General features: G+C 35.9%; 2 protein-coding genes across 3 annotated transcripts in view; both read right to left on the reverse strand.

The window, feature by feature from the left end:
* Positions 1-517: 517 nt before the first annotated feature.
* On the reverse strand, positions 518-5,281 carry LOC127451628 (fibroblast growth factor 19-like). Its single transcript, XM_051716450.1, has 3 exons — positions 5,124-5,281; positions 4,619-4,722; positions 518-1,387 (listed from the first exon to the last, which is right to left on the reverse strand). The coding sequence occupies exons 1-3, from the start codon at positions 5,224-5,226 to the stop codon at positions 1,067-1,069; spliced, it is 528 nt and encodes a 175-aa protein (XP_051572410.1). The 5' UTR covers positions 5,227-5,281; the 3' UTR covers positions 518-1,066.
* Positions 5,282-9,994: 4,713 nt separating this feature from the next.
* Positions 9,995-16,940, reverse strand: part of LOC127451497 (excitatory amino acid transporter 2-like) — a 41,809-nt gene continuing 34,863 nt past the window's right edge. For both annotated transcript variants that reach the window (XM_051716245.1, XM_051716244.1), the window contains exons 9-11: positions 14,654-14,788; positions 13,728-14,160; positions 9,995-12,004 (exon numbers count right to left, since the gene is read on the reverse strand). In XM_051716245.1, coding sequence (XP_051572205.1) covers positions 11,789-12,004; positions 13,728-14,160; positions 14,654-14,788 — 784 coding nt within the window. In that variant the 3' untranslated portion in view covers positions 9,995-11,788. The remainder of the gene's footprint in view (positions 12,005-13,727; positions 14,161-14,653; positions 14,789-16,940) is intronic.

The raw sequence follows: 16,940 nt of genomic DNA on the forward strand, positions 1-16,940 counted from the left end.
GTGCCAGCACTTTGACAGTCCAAAAGTCACATTGAGGCAGCTAAAAGTAATCCACATGATTCCAGTCGATCAATGAATGTCTTCTGAAGCAAATCGATACGTTTGTGTAAAAAAATAAATTGATAATTAAAAGGTTATAAACTTTTAGAAAGTGCTTCCTGCCAGCAGCTGATGTGAAGCGTGGCGTAAGCGCGTCGCTGAGTTCACGCAAGAATTCGGAAGCGGCACTTATTTACAACAGAAGAACGAACATCACGCGAGAGTTTGGCCATTTCAGCATTAAAGCCCTGGATGGAAGCGCCAATTTAAAGTTAAAAACGACTTTTCTTACAAAAACCTCTTGATATGCTTCAGAAGACATTCATTGATCAACTGGAGTCATGTGGATTACTTTTAGCTGCCTCAATGTGACTTTTGGACTGTCAAAGTGCTGGCACCTGTGTACTTCCATTATAAGGACCTGACAGAACTCTATCTTCTAAAAATCTTCATTTGTGTTCTGCTGAAGAAAGACAGTCATACACATCTGGGATGGCATCAGGGTAAGTGAATAATGAAAGAAATTTCATTTTTGGGTAAACTATTCCTTTAAGTAAAACTGTTCAAATACTGTGAATGAGATATATGTGTGTTTGTCTGTGTGTGCTTGTGTGTATTCAAATGGGTTGAATGTGTGGGTGTGTGCATGCTTTTGATGGTAATATGGAATATCTGATGTGATGGCGCTCTATGAAATGTAACTGTGAGACATATTTGTGTACTTTTATTTATAAAAAATGTTCATCACTCAAAAATCACCCTGAAGTGACCCTAGTAAACAATGAGAAAAAATAACAAAATAAACTTCCAACAAAAGTATGAAGGTGGAATCTTCACCTGCAGATATCCGTCATTTAATTTTTCCGAGCAATAATTACATTAAATAATCTTAAGACAATAGTAAATAAATAAATATGTTCAAATAAATACATTCTCAGGAAACAAAAAACACAGTAACAATAGTTTGTCAATCTTGCTATCCAGTGATGTTGTAAAGTGTGTCTCCATAACTAATGTTCTCCAGTCCTCATTTCTCAGTATGCAGACTAGGGCTGAAAACAGTCTGTATGTGTGACTGATGTCCCATTCCAAGTGGGTCATCAGAGTCCAAGTTTATGTCTTGAATATACTGTTTCACCTCGTGTATCTGGCTCTCCACTCCACTCCTGGACACTATAAACTGAGTATTCATAATAGGGAGGAACCGAGAAAATGGGGTGCTATGTCTCTGTCCCAACTGCTTTGAGAGGAGTGACACAGGAAGTCCATTGTGTGGAGAAAGGAAAAGAGAATATCCATCTGCCAGGAGCAGTTCCTGAAAGGTGCAGTCCTCTTCAGTGTAATCCCGCTAGAAGAGAAAAGACAACTCAGTATCAAATGTGTCTTCAGTGCATATTATATTAGGCTCATTCACTATATGTATACAAGTGATTTGAATAATATCTGCTTATTAGTGTTAATATAATGGCTAAATAACTGTAGTGCATTGTTTGTATCTTGAGACCAGATTTTATGTGGTTTTTAAGGGTGTATGCACACTAGGCGATCTGTACCGTGCCCGAGCACATTTGACCCCCAAAGTCCAGTTCATTTGACTAGTGTGATTGCTCCGTACCATGGTACGATGCTGTCTACAATTAAGCATGTGAGAGGGCCATGTGTCACCGCACCCCAAACGACTCCAAATAAGCCATAAAGTAAGTAACGTTAGAACGATGGACTCCATTGTGCTGTGCGAGAGCGCTTTTCTTCCTGTTTTCTTCAAAACAAAGTCACATCGTAATGACATAAGCATGCTCAGGCCCGGAACGTTAAGTGCAATGTGAGTGCAGGCCAGTGGGGGAGTGGGGAGGGGGAACAATCATGCTTGGGCACGGTACAAAGCAATCAGGCCTAGTGTGAGAACGCCCTAAGTGGTTTAAGTGGTGCTGCAAACCCTGTCCGAGCAATTTCACATTTCATAAATAAAAATATAATATAAAAAAATTATCAAAACACCCATGGAGATGCATTTCATTACTTCTTTTAAGACTACGAAATAGAAAAAAGGAATAATACAGTAGGCAACACTTTACAATAAGGTCCTATTCTTTAACATTAGTTAATGCATTAGATAACATGAACTAACCATGAACAATTATTCTTTTTTATTTTTTTACAGCATTTATTAATCTTGCTTCATTTATCAAAATACTTGTTCATTGTGTGTTCATGTTAGTTATAGTTATTGCATTAACTAATGTTAACATAAAACTTTTAATTGAAATAAAATATCAGTATACTGTATGTAGAAATTAACAAAAACCAAGATTAATAAATGCAGTAGAAGAACTGTTCACTGTTAGTTCATGTTAACTATTGCATTAACTTATGTTAACTAATACAACCTTATTTTAAAGTGTTACAGAATAATAAAAATGTTTTTTATTTTATAAAACTTTCAGTGTTAACAAATCATGAAAAACTGTATATATATTTATATATATATATATATATATATATATATATATATATATATATATATATTTATTTATTTATTTATTTTTTTCCAGTGTTGTGTGTTATACAATAGAGCATGTCTTTATTAGGAAGAGCTATTTATTGTTTGTTTGAAGAGGTTATACAGTGCAAATTGCCTGGAACCTTGAAAGCGTGAAATTTTGAAAACATACGATGTCAGTTTTATGGTATCTGTAGTTTTTCATTTACAATACAAATTGTACTGGTGAATGTTAGTTTATAGACTATTAGATGTTTACACTTCTCTCTACTCTCTAACAAGTTAATCAAGCTAAAATGGCCACTGTATTTGGTCTGTAAGATTAGTTTGTAAAATGTACAGGGTTGGGGAGTAACAGAATACATGTAATGGGATTACGTATTTAAAATACAAAATATAATTAACTGTATTCCACTACAGTTACAATTTAAATCATTGGTATTTAGAATACAGTTACATTCAAAAAGTATTTTGATTACTGAAGAGATTACTTTGCATTTTATTGTCATTTGTTTCATTTCATATTTAGTTCTTTCAGATGGAAAACATTTATACATATAAATGATGCGATCCAAAGTGCATTTGAACAGCGGTGAAACACTTTCTTATGATGGGTTACATTCATACGAGCAGACAGAGAAGTACACTTGAAGTAAGTTTGGAGCAGAAGAAATAGAAATAAACCTTGTGTAAATTGTCAGTTTTACACTAAGATAAAATGCTATTTCTAGTCATTTTACATGCACATGTTACCAGGCACGATCATATTTTTTTATCAAGAAAATTTATGTTGGATCATAATTTCTTTTTTCTAGTAAGACCTTTGATATTAGGGCAAAAATCTAATTCTTGATAATAATTTTTGTATTGTTTTCCTGTAAAAATATCTAAAAATCCTTAAAACAAGATCAATTTTATTTATCTTGTTTTAGAAACAACACTGCACAAGATATTTAGGTTTTTCAGAGAATGTATTTTTAACATGTATTTTGTCTTATTGTACAGACAGAGTTTTTATAGTCAAAACAAGTGAAAAAATCTACCGGTGCTGAAGAAGTAATCCAAAGTATTTAGAATACGTTACTGACCTTGAGTAATCTAACGGAATATGTTACAAATTACATTTTACAGCTTGTATTCTGTAATCTGTAGTGGAATACATTTCAAAAGTAACCCTCTCAACCCTGAAAATGTAAAATAGTAATTTGTGTATGCTGAAGTCACAGTAACACTATAAATATGTGGAGCAATGATTAAAAAAATTAATCACAATCTGAAATTATGTAACATTAATAATGAATAATTATAGGCAAAAGCTGCCAAATGTAGTACCATTACATTACCAAAAAACTCTTTAAAGGGATAGTTCACCCAAAAATGAAAATTCTCTCATCATTTAATCGCTCTCACGCCACCCCAGATGTGTATGACTTTCTGTCTTCTGCAGAACACAAACAAAATTTTTTAGAAGAATATTTCCGCTCTGTTGGTCCTTACAATGCAAATGAATGGTGACCAGACCTTTGAAGCTCCAAAAATCACATAAAAGCAACATAAAAGTAATCCATATTACTCTGTCTTCAGAAGCGTTTTAAGTCCTTTTTTTCGATAAATCTCCACTTTCATATTCTTTCACATTTTGAAAGTGAAAGTGAAAGCGGAGATTTATGATAAAAAAAAAGCACTTAAATATTGATCTGTTTCACACCCATACCTATCGTATCGCTTCTGAGGATATGGAGTTAACCACTGAAATAATATGTATTAATTATATATAATATGCTGCCTTTATATGCATTTTGGATCTTCAAAGTTCTGGTCACCATTCATTGCATTGTATGGACCTACATAGCTGAGATATTCTTCTAAAAATCTTCATTTGTGTTCAGCAGAAGAAAGAAAGTCATACACATCTGGGTTGGCATGAGGGTGAGTGAATGATGAGAGAATTTTCATTTTTGGGTGAACTATCCCATTAAGACACTGGTTTGTAACAGTTGGTGTATCACACATATAGCGATATATACACTACTGTATGTTACATATTTGTGATGATGTAATGAGAGAGAGTGTTCAGACCTGTCCTCTCAGGTTGCCTGCATTGTTTACGCAGAGGAAGAGCGATGTAGCCACACCTTTGATTACTGTCTTGCCCGCTTTCACTGAGCGCAGTTCCTGCACACCTGCATCACAGCAAACAATGCCACACCTCACTTATATTTCCAGAGATGCATGATTACACATTTAATTATAATCACCTTTGGACCCCAACCATTAACAACCACCGCCACCTTAATTACATCTTTAGAAAAATCACTACAAATTACACGAGTAACCTAACAGAAACTGTCATTAACATTTATTAGGCAACAGTGATATATAGATATCAGAGGATTATCAATATGCTATGAACTTATTATCACATCTGTTAGATAAGGCTTTTTTCCTTAAAAGCCCCTGCAGATAGCAGGTCATTCTGAGAAGTAAAGCTATTATGATAGTCACTTAGTGACTACTGTAGTACTCATATAGTAAAATACAGGTGTGCTCTGTAATGTGTTTGCAGCAGTAGGCAGTTGCTTACAGTTTGAGTTCTGTACTGGAGAACCCCTGACTGAGCCATCAGCATTGATTTCAAGAAACAGCCCATGTCTTCTGTTCTCTACAACAAACAAAAACAAACACATAGACACATAAACACACTTATTGCCATTAACTTCATCTCTATTTCCACAGTATACTTTATTGTAGTACCATTACCAAGCAACACTGTAATTCCTAATAAGTTCAATTTACTCAAATAAGGAAACTTTTCATTCCCCCCACAATAAATTAAGTAATGGTGTGTAATGAAAGAGTGAGCCTATTAATTAAGTAAAGTGGACTAGCAGCAAGTAGACTAAATTCAGGTTTGTGATTAAAATAACATTGTTTTCACGTAATAATAATAATAATAATAATAATAATAATTTCAATTGAATTAGCTCAAAATTATAGCATGTGGTATAGAAAGAATTCTTCTTAGTGCACATAAGTCCACACTTGGAATGGAAAGAAGTACTGCAGCTAAAATTAAACAGGGCCCAAGTTTACCAGAGGGGACATTAATCACCCTAACAGGGACTTCACGCAAAATATGACTAGCAACTACATAAAAACAACAACAAAAGTCAAAAGAGCTAAAACATATGTTCATTGTGGAAATAACTATTGCATGTACCCATAAGTTCCCATAAGGGTCAGACATATAGAAGGGTCTTCTGGGCTAAAATGACACCAAAAGTGACAAAAATGCCCCATTTTTTTTCTTCTTCTGTATTTGTAATTTGACATAGTTCTTAATATTAACTTCCTAGTTAATATTCTTATTCTATTAATATTCTTAATACTCTTTTCTAGACTGAATGAGTTTGATTAGGTTACAATTGTATGGGTGAGAGAGGTAATAAATTCTCAATATCATTTTTCAGGTTTGTTAATTTGTTAATGAATTGATTAAATCAAGGATGGCACAGTATATCTTTATGGTTAGCAAAAAAAAAAAAAAATGGCCCTCTTAAAATGTAAAGAAATGCCTCTAAAAATCAAATCAAGATAGCAAATATTGCCCCTTAAAGGAAAAGTTCATTTCTGACACTGGTTCCCATGCAAGGGTTATCCTCCATGCAGCTTCAGTTTTGTCTTTAAACATTTCGAAACACTTCAAATCTTAATTTGATGTATTTTGAATCCAAAGATGTTTAAGAGACTTGGATATTTGAGGTATGATTCCAAATCGTGACATTTCAGGCAATGTTTAATTTGGACCATTTGATTGTTTTACATTAAGTTTTTACATGAAGCTGAAAAGATTTGAAAAACTGGTGAGGTAGCGCTGGAAGGAAAGAGTGCTGACAGGTGAAAGTAGCACAAGTGAGAGATACCCACATTAAAACGAATGCGGATCATAAAATCTAAATTTTAACATTGAAGTTATAAAAAGTAAAAGAAACCAATCTGTGACAACACACTGTAAAAATGTGTTGTGAGGTGACTGATAAATGTGCTTCATGAGATAACATGTAAATAACTGGTTTGAATTCAAAAAGATAATTTAATCTGACAAATTAGGTTGCACCAATGAAAATATTTTTTGATGGGTTACATCACGTAAAAATATATTCTCGAGGCAACAGTTGCAAGCTACCACTTTTTAGTGCAGGAAAAAGCACTGTAGAATCAATAAGCAGGGTAAACACAGCATTAAGCACATTGCAATGGTTAAAGTTTGAATGACATTAAAAAGAGTTCATTACCTGTGTAGAGCAGCCGTTCCCTGACCTGAGTGCTGAAAGGCACAAGTACACTCTGTGCACGAACATAGATACACCAATGGACAGGGGGAAACAGCACAAGAAAAATGTAAAAAAAGGCTAAATGCATGATAGACTGAGCTGACCGTGCGGGCATCATTACAAATGACGGCTTCCAAAGGTATACCCCCCCCCCAAAAAAAACAACGAAAAAAATCCTTGCTCTGGTGCTAATAACTGCACTACACTGTAATAAAAAATGTACACCTGGTATAAATACTGAATACAATGGACAGTATCCAAAGGTTTAAAAATAAACCCTCAAATATAAGAGGATCCAAATGTATATGAAAAACCCTCTCAAAAACAAGAGGAAAAAAAACTTTGCTCTGATGCTAATATCTGCACTACACTATGCTAATAAACCTTAAACCAGGCAGAAATATTGAATACTAATTCAAACTGAGAAGCTGAGCTGCAGACTGTGCAAGGACTTAAGCATGAATTGATGTCTCTACGACCTCTACATATGATTGTCTAAACAAGACACATGTACTGTAGCTGAAAACTCATATTTATATGGTATCAATGAGAGAGAGGGAGAGAGAGAATCCATGAGTCACTCAAGTACGAAAAGGAAAAATGATAACAAACTTATTTTCAGGAAACAAACAAGGATAAACTGATGGTAAAACTCATACGCTGCTCAGTTATGCCAGTCATGCCATTGATCTCAGAGAACAAGAGGCCCGCGACTTTGGGTTTTTCAGATTACACAGCGTGATGCTTTGATCACTGTTTATTCAATATTAAGTGTGTTTGTTATATCCCTAACATTGAGAGGAAATGAGAGTGGAGGTGGCAGTTTAAATATGGAACAGATGAGAGGTCATAAAATGAGCTCATGGGATTTAAGTGCTCATCTGTGGAGTCTCACCAAGCGGTTAACAGTGCTTGCGTACGCTGCACTACAACCTCCTCACCTATAGAGGGCAGTGTGAGATCAAGTTAAAATAGTTTTTTGTTTTTACAAACAAGTAAAGGTGTGTATGACCACTCCAACTAAACAAGACACACTTGCTAACACACATACAGACACAGACACAAACACTTTTATGCATGGAATGAGCAGGTGAGTTTGTTTGGTCTGTCGGTAATTGTTACAGCTCTGTGAATTATTAATGACAGTAAACTTTGAGCTATACAGTAATTGGCCTTCACAGGTGGGTTCAAGTCAGAATCCAAGCCTTTGAAGACACTCATTATTCCTGCAATTGCCCTTCGTCCCTATTTTCATTCCACATCTTACACTGCCCTTAAGCTTTTCCTTCTATATCTCTCTGACGTCTAGGGTCCCCACAATAACGTCAGTGTCCTTTGTAATCATCTCCCTCCTGCCTCACTGTTGTGCTGGGAAGAATGAGGATTGACGTCTTTCTGGCCATCTGCTGCTCTATCCCATCTTTCCCTATCCCTCTCTCTTCTTTGAGCGGATTAAGTGTTTTGATGTCTTTGTCACATTATTGTGCAAGTGAAAATTTCTGCATCCAGTGATTTCATTTGTCCACCACTGTCTTAAAATATCCCACTTTAATGTCAAAGTACACAGGGTTAGAATAACAGGATTTAAACATACCTTGAATCAAAATCCACTCAAAAAACTGACAAATGCAAAGAGATACGGTAGTTACCTCTTAAACAAGAGACATTAAAACCACTCACATGATTACATAAATTGTTAAGATTTTATTACATACGCCTCAAACAGTAGCTAATGTGGTAATTTGAATTCAGAGGGACAAAGAGAGACTGTAAGTTGGAATCAAAAGGTGTTTCAGAGACACAATTAAAAGGAAAACCCAATTAAAATCCATCATACCATAATAACGCGATAAATACATAAGTCAGACAAAAGACATTGCAAACTCCAACCTAAAAATGAAATAGTTTTGCGTACAACATTGCAAACACTTGACAATAAAGATAATCCTTAGCAAATAACAACAATATTCACAGCAAAGTAATTTTTTAAACTGTAAAGAAACCAAAGGAAATATTTATTGCTCAGTGATTGCTCTTTTATGGCTCCAGAGACTTCAATCCAGATATCTCAATTGTGTTATAATATCAACTTGGTCTTAGAAGTTTCCAATAAAATTTGGAGAAATACAAATCGAAACTAATAAGACATGTTGACGTACAGTAAGATATACACTCACTGAGCACTTTATTAGGAACACCTGCACACCTACTTATTCATGCAATTATCTAATCAGCCAATCATGTGGCAGCAGTGCAATGCATAAAATCATGCAGATACGGGTCAGGAGCTTCATTTAATTTTTATATCAGCCATCAGAATGGGGAAAGAATTGTGATCTCAGTGATTTCGACCGTGGCATGACTATTGGTGCCAGATGGGCTGATTTGAGTATTTCTGTAACTGCTGATCTCCTGGGATTTTCACACTAGTTTACTCAGAATGGTGCCAAAAACAAAAAACATCCAGTGAGTGGCAGTTCTGTGGATGGAAACACGGAGGTCAACAGAGAATGGCCAGACTGGTTTGAGCTGACAGAAAGGCTACGGTAACTCAGATAAACACTCACAATTGTAGAGAGCAGAATAACACGTCGAACCTTGATGCGGATGAGCTACAACAGCAGAAGACCACGTCGGGCACTTTATTAGGACCATAATGTTCCTAATAAAGTGCTCAGTGAGTGTATAGAGTATATATAACTATAAAATTACTATTGATAGCATAGATCAGACAATTTGTTCTTGGAAGAGTTTGAGGAGAAATGTTTGAGTTCAAAGTGAAATATCATATTAAGCATGTGGTCGACTTTTTGGAAATTCTGAATAATCTTTCAATTGTTCAGATCTCTTCTGCAACTCCAAAGGAGACACATATAAGATTACTAGGGTCTTTATCAGAAGGTGGAAAAAAATATGAAAAGCAGAAGACTTACTCAAAAGTCAGGGGAACAAATTAAGATAAGTGATTTTCTTCTACCACAGAAAGCTTTATAATAGACTGGATCTCAGATACAAACCTGTAAAACTATAGCCCCATATGTATATATATATATATATTATATATATATATATATATATATATATATATATATATATATATATATACACACTTATTCTGTATTATAATATTTTTGTTTCACATTTTAGAATAATAGTAAAGTCATCATAAGTATGGAATAACATAAATGAAACTATGGGAATTATGTTGTGACTAAACAAAATCCAAAATAAATCAAATCCTTTGCCCAGAATTTGCAGACATGTACTCTTGACATTTTCTCAACCAACTTCTTGAGGTATCACCCTGGGATGCTTTTTAAACAGTATTGAAGGAGTTCCCATCTATGTTGGGCACTTATTGGCTGCTTTCTTTATTATTTGGTCCAAGTCATCATTTCAAAAACTTTTTTTTTTTTAAATAAAATTTTAGTTTTATAATGAAATAAATTAATATGGTGGCACAATTATATTTTTGTCTACAAAACAAATTTCAAACATTTAAGCAAACGCCTTCAGATCAAAAGATTTTTAAGATCATGAGAAACATTTCAGTCAAGTGTTTCAAAACTTTTGACCGGTAGTGTATATACATATATATACACACTACCGGTCAAAAGTTTTTTGCTGTGTAAGCAAAAGTTTTTTACACTACCACATGCCATGAAAATGGACAACTTGTGAGAAGACAGACTGTATAAAAATAATTTACTATGTACGGTCTGTGCACTTGGCATGGTAACATTAAAGTGATAAGCCTGTCTAAACATCACACCCACTAATCTAAACAGTCTATTGATAAATCTGTACTTACAGGTAATTTCATATACAGTACTGTGGAAAAGTCTTATATAATAATATGTAGGCAAATAATATGTTTCACAAAAACATTTGTCTTAAGATGGTTATTTATATCTGCTACTTTAGTGTGTCAGCAGGAAATATACATTTTATACTCCCAAATATTCCTTTTGCAAATAGAATAGAATAGAATAGAAGAACAGGGAGCACTGCAACAGATGGCATGGCCCTCACAGAGCCCCCCACTGGACATCGGGTCAATCTGGGATTACATGAAAAGACGTAATTGAGACCAAGATGTCTGGTACATCCTGTCTACCAACAACCAAGAAAAACTGTGTCCAGGTGTAAGTAGGAGAATTGGTGCTGTTTTGAAGGCAAAGGTGTTCACACCAAATATTAATTTAGCTCTTTTTCTGTTTACTGGACTTTGTATGACATTAATTGATTAATGAAAACTATTTATGTCATTTTTTTTTTTTTTTAAGAAATCCTTACTTTGTTAGTTTTTCACAAGTGCCTAAAACTTTTGCACAGTACTGTATATGACTCGCATTTTTAAGATATGCAAACTGGAAAGAACATGTAGGTTAAGAGAAGTAACTTCCTCATGTTACTCACAATAGCTTGTGACGTCCTCATCAACAGAAAAACCCAACATGGAAAACCCAATCCAAAGAATGATACAACATGAGATTTGAAACTTTAAGTTGTTTATAGAAACCAGTTGCCTTGACTCACTTGAACTGCCTCTTGTAATTTCTTTGTTTATGTTGCACTGGCAGTGAACATTTACACAAACTAAGTAAACTAAGCTAAAATGAGTCAAGGCTATTGCTTTTATTAAGCGAATAAATACGTTTCAGTTTTACAGTCTTGAGTCTGGTAGAATCCAGTGTTACAACTTGTAGCCCAGTAACCCACATAAATTATATGAGAGAAAAGTGCAATAAACGATCAAAGCTACTTTTTTTACTCAAATCCTGTGAAAGCAAATCATACGACTATAAATGAAAGCAAATCAGCTAGCTGGAAAGAAGTCTTTCATTCAGAAAGGTGAATACTGAAATTCGGAAGGAGTATTATGAAAATGCGATAAAGCTTCGTCAGTTCTTGTTTAGGGCAGATCACAAGGTGGGATGGTGTGGCGTCTGTCATACGCTGTGTCATCGCTATCCTCTCCATCGCTCCCCTCATCCACCATTCTTTCTCTCTCTTCATCCTCCTCTGTCTCACTACCTTTATCATGTTCTCGTTCACGCAGTCTCTCCCTTTCTCTGCCTCTTTCCCGTTCTTTGTCTCTCTCTCGTAAGCCTCTCGGGAGTGTGGAAATCTGCAGGATTATAAGATTATGAGTGTCAGGGAGTTTTGACTTATATATTAAATATACTGTAACAGGATCTATGGAGAAGCAATGGCTATGACACTCTGTTCAAATCAAAAACATCATTAAAATCAAAATGTAAGCTTTGTGGCTTTTAGTCCATGTGTGCTTGCTTTGAGGCCACCTATATGCTAGTGTACTCCTAAACATTGACAAAATTAACTTTTAACAGATATATGCATTTAATTTACAGTATTTCTCTTCCAGGAACATGGAAAAAACATACTGATTACTCATGTGGAACTTCACAGATTTTGTCCAATCAAATGCTCTCAAGAATGAAAATATCTCTACCTCTAATACCACGACTAGCAAGTAACAAATCATGCTTCATGGCTGCAATTATTTTAAACCAACATGATCACAAAGAAAATCGACATGAAAGTTCATGTACCCTGAAATCAGCCCCATACTGCCGAATTACGGCCAATAGCCTTCCCCCATCATTTTTGCATAATTTCAACCATGATCACAGAGACTCGGTTTCTGATCCCAAGGGAACTTGGAAATAATCTTTTTCACATGAACAATGGTAAGCGTGATTCGAAAGTTGCATTTTTGCTCTATAATTAAATTTTTACTCCACTTGCAGTTAGGTTTAGGTTTGGGTTAGGGGGTAGATTTAATAAAATATAGATTCCTGTATTACATCACTTAAAACTAAAAATACAACTTGCTTTTCACAACACGTTGGGAGCCATCAATGAGTCTGTGTCATGTCCTTGGCGCCATCTCCTGGTGGCCATATATGTAATTAGAGAGAACAATCGCCTCTGCCCATATTTGGATGACTTCCACCTCTGGTTGCAGCAATCCGAATCCTAATACACATTTAGCATTCCATGACGCTGGACAACGTACTACATCATTTCTGATGAAGTTATCTGATCCAGGAAAGCTAATCTGTTTTTTGCCAGATAGCATATTATAGCGCATTATGTAGACATTTCACCCAGAAACGGACTGTAATGAGGTAAAGGACTGGCAAGGAGGAGGCAGGAACTGGCAAAACAGTCAACATAAATTTTAATGGGATAAATAAACATAAAACATAGAACATAAAACATAAGACGACCACACATGCAGTGCGGCCACGTGTGTCACTCTCTCTCTCTCTCGAACTGGTGCCTCCAGCTAGTCTTTGTCCCCCTCCTGGCTGATTAGGCCGATTCAGGGCCGGCCGTATGTCCTGCCGGCCTGACCCCACCCTCCTCCTCATCATACGGATGCTCACACATGCACACGTTCAACAATATCTCCAGTTTCGGCCACTGGGGGATATGATTTGATTTTTGGTAAACACAGGTAAACATGATTTCAGCAGACAAAACTTTCAACCTGCTGTTGCCGAATTCACTGTGTAATTAGTCTGTTTATACAAAAGTGAAGAGCCCGTTGATATGTCCCTTCCAAAGTTCCTGCTTCAATAGCAAATACGTCAACACATGAAAGAGAACTGTGCTTGTCAAGCAATTTCATGGGATCTTTAAGACAACCCAGAAAAACCGACAGACAGTAAAAACAAGTGTGTGGTCATATTCATTTGAGGATCTCATAGAATATAAAACATGTCAGATAAAGGAAATCATCAATATGAATTTTAAAATCTACGTACCTACTTAAAATAATTAAAATTAACCCTTATAATGGTAGCAATAACATGAAACCTCACCTGGTTGTCGTGAGTTGGCAGGGCACAGTATCCAGGCTCCGTCCTGCATAAAAGACGAGGGGAGTGTGTTCGGAAAGGCCTTGGGGAGTGAGAGCACACAGAACGAGGGGAGGGGGAACGGACTGAGTGAGGTGACGGAGAGCGGACGGAACGGGGCGAGTGCGGGATGGAGTACGACTGAGACTGCAAGGGGGTTAGAGATGGAGCGTGATGGTTGAGTTTGGGAGGACGTGGGGAGCGAGGGGGCAGTTCGGGCGGTTTGAGAGGGTCTATAAAGTCATTGTCAGTAAGGAGAGGTGGAGGGGGCATGAACTCCTCGTCTGGTAGGGGAATTTCCCCATCAATCACAGCTAGCTCTGCCCGTGATAAGTGGTCCACAATGCCCGCCCCGAAGGAGTCGCCCACCACATTAATGGAAGTGCGCATTCTGTCACTGAAGGTACACAAAGCACAGCTCTAAATGCTGAGAAATAACAGCCCAGAAAAGCAGTTTATGTTTATGCGGACAGTTTGGAAGATATTTCTCAGAATACAGGATCTCAATAGTCAGGACTGCTGCAGTCTCATATCAAGATACATGTAAGCAATACCACATAAGCAAGACTGTTGTTGGACTGACTATTAGCCCAGCTGTGATTTTGGCAGGTAATTACTCTCGCTTGTGTAATATTGCTTTTATACAACAGTTCTATAAACAAGAAGTTAATTTCGAGTAACATTAACAGTGTTACTTGCCATTTTAGACACAAAATGTTCAGTTATTTTGTCTATATTGATCCTTCCAACAAAGCCAAAGCATGATCAATTGTTGCATGATGTTGAGCAAACAACTGACAGTGTGCTCTTAGAATGCTGATTATCCAATCAGATTTGAGGACCGGAATAGTCAAATGAGCTTGCACAACAAAAACAGAATAAGAACTCACAGAAGCCAATCAACAGCAACAAGCAGGCTGATGTCTTGAGTTGGAAGGCCCACAGCAGTCAGGATTAGCAACATGGTGACCAGACCTGCACTGGGAATACTGGCTGCTCCCACACTGGCCAAGGTTGCTGTCATACTGCAGAGAAAGAGAGGAAGCGGGATATTACCCTATTATAGAAAGAGACAAAGAAGAATACTGAGACAGTATGGTGGGCAGTGACACAGACACGATCAAGTGTACACTGTAAAAATTGAAAACGTGTAGTTCTAGGATCCTAGGAGCAATCCACCTGGTGTGGTGGAGGGTGTTTTAAAGACTTCCTGTTTTGCTGGCATACCCAAAATTAAAGGCTTATAACTTGACCAAAAAAACCCCCCAAAAAATCAAAAAACCAAGGAGGGTCAAGTGTTTGGTATCATTTTAAAGAAAACGTTTCAACATTTTTAATGATATAAATTATGATAAATTCTCAGTCTAAGTAGCTGCTGAAAAACCACAAAAAATTGAGCCAAAAATTACCTTTTTTTCTTATTTTTCTGATTTGACATTACAGTATATATCTCAGGGAGTAAACAAGTTAGCTCCGAAAAACTGCTCTTGTTTTGTTCCCAGTCATGTCAACTGTAACTTGATATGACAAAGCAATCAAAAGTTATAGCATTATAAAAATTCAGTAAAATTTCATGAAAATTATTTATCCTGCTGTCCAAAATCCTCTCCAAACAAATAAAACATAACAATTGTACATAAGAACTAATTACACATGCAAATACAAAAATGAATAATGGTATATTTTCTCTCCAAAGCATGCATGCATGAGTAACGAGATCTCATTCAGTTCCATTCTGTGTCATTTAAGCTATCACTGAGTCTGTGTCATGTATTTGACACCATCTCCTGGTGGCCTTGTAATTAGAGTGAACAATCCTCTCTGCCCATATTTGCATAACTTCCACCTCTGGTTGCAGCAATCTGAATCCTAATACGACTGGATTAACATTCCATGACGCTGGACAATGTACAACATCATTTCTGATGAAGTCATCTGATCCAGGAAAGCTAATGTGTTTTTAGCCAGATAGCACATTATGTGCTGTGTGCACATTGTGCTTTGTGTGGATTATATAATGATCTATGCATCCGACATCATTGTGTGTGGGCTCATTTTAAAGATAATCACCTTCTCTAAGAGTGGTATGTGACCTTTTGTTATTTAAGTTATAAGCGTAAAAGCAGCATATAAGCAACACCTGTTTACATGTAAAATATTCTGTGAGTAAAACAAATAGACTGGTTGTATTCTATTCTTTTTGAGCTTTCCATCTACATATGACACATGGCTATTTGATCAGTTTGATGTTTTTACTGAATGAAGTGCAAAATTATTAAAAAATTATTAAAATGGAACACTTCTGATTTATCTGCAAATTTCAAAGCACTTGTTCAGTTTTGGTCATAATGCCTACATGCACTGTCTTAATTTTGTCAGGTCGATTCAGTCATATTGAATTTTATTTTTGATTAGTTAATTTTGATGTTACAACATTAAGCACATTTTAGGTTACCTGACAAAACATTTTTACAGTGTGAAACTAGGGTGGAATAGAAAAAGAAATAAAAAGAAGGGGAAAGTTGGGCAACAAATAGAAAAAAGAAGGACAGCAATGACAAAAGGAGAAATAAGATGGAAAATATAGCGTTTAGTAATTATTATAATGGTAATAACCAGATTGCAATGGCATGAAAAAAGGATAGTAAAATACAGTAAAGCATGTGACTCATATATCGCAACTTCTAGACTGTGTGTGACAAGTTCCTCACAAATCTCAGCTGTGGTTTACTATTTTCAATGGTTTCGCTTTGAACATCACACACAGCAGAAAATCAAAACCAACTCCATGTCCAACTCTTGTTTCCAATTAAAGTACTCTGTAGTAGAGAACATGGAGCCAAAAAGTGGCATTATCTTATAAAATTGATTAAAAAGGAATTAAAAATTCTTACCTAAAAGAAATAATATCAAGCACCCGGCAAGCACTACAAATTTGCAGTCATTAAATATGGATAAGCTTATGTCCCTGCATTGTAAAGCTATCAAATAAAAATTCGGAATTTGAATATTCGTCGAATTTAAGATAAAAATGCAGATTCGAATGCTAAAATGAGCATTTGAATTTTGGATGTGTGCAAAGAACTGAGGATGACTTTATGGGTCTTTCAGACTAATCACATTCTTGGGCTAAAACAGACGCAGTTGTCTCGAGATGTGTTTTAAAAACTGAATTTC

This window comes from Myxocyprinus asiaticus, chromosome 14, assembly GCF_019703515.2.
Source record: "Myxocyprinus asiaticus isolate MX2 ecotype Aquarium Trade chromosome 14, UBuf_Myxa_2, whole genome shotgun sequence".
Taxonomy (NCBI): domain Eukaryota; kingdom Metazoa; phylum Chordata; class Actinopteri; order Cypriniformes; family Catostomidae; genus Myxocyprinus; species Myxocyprinus asiaticus.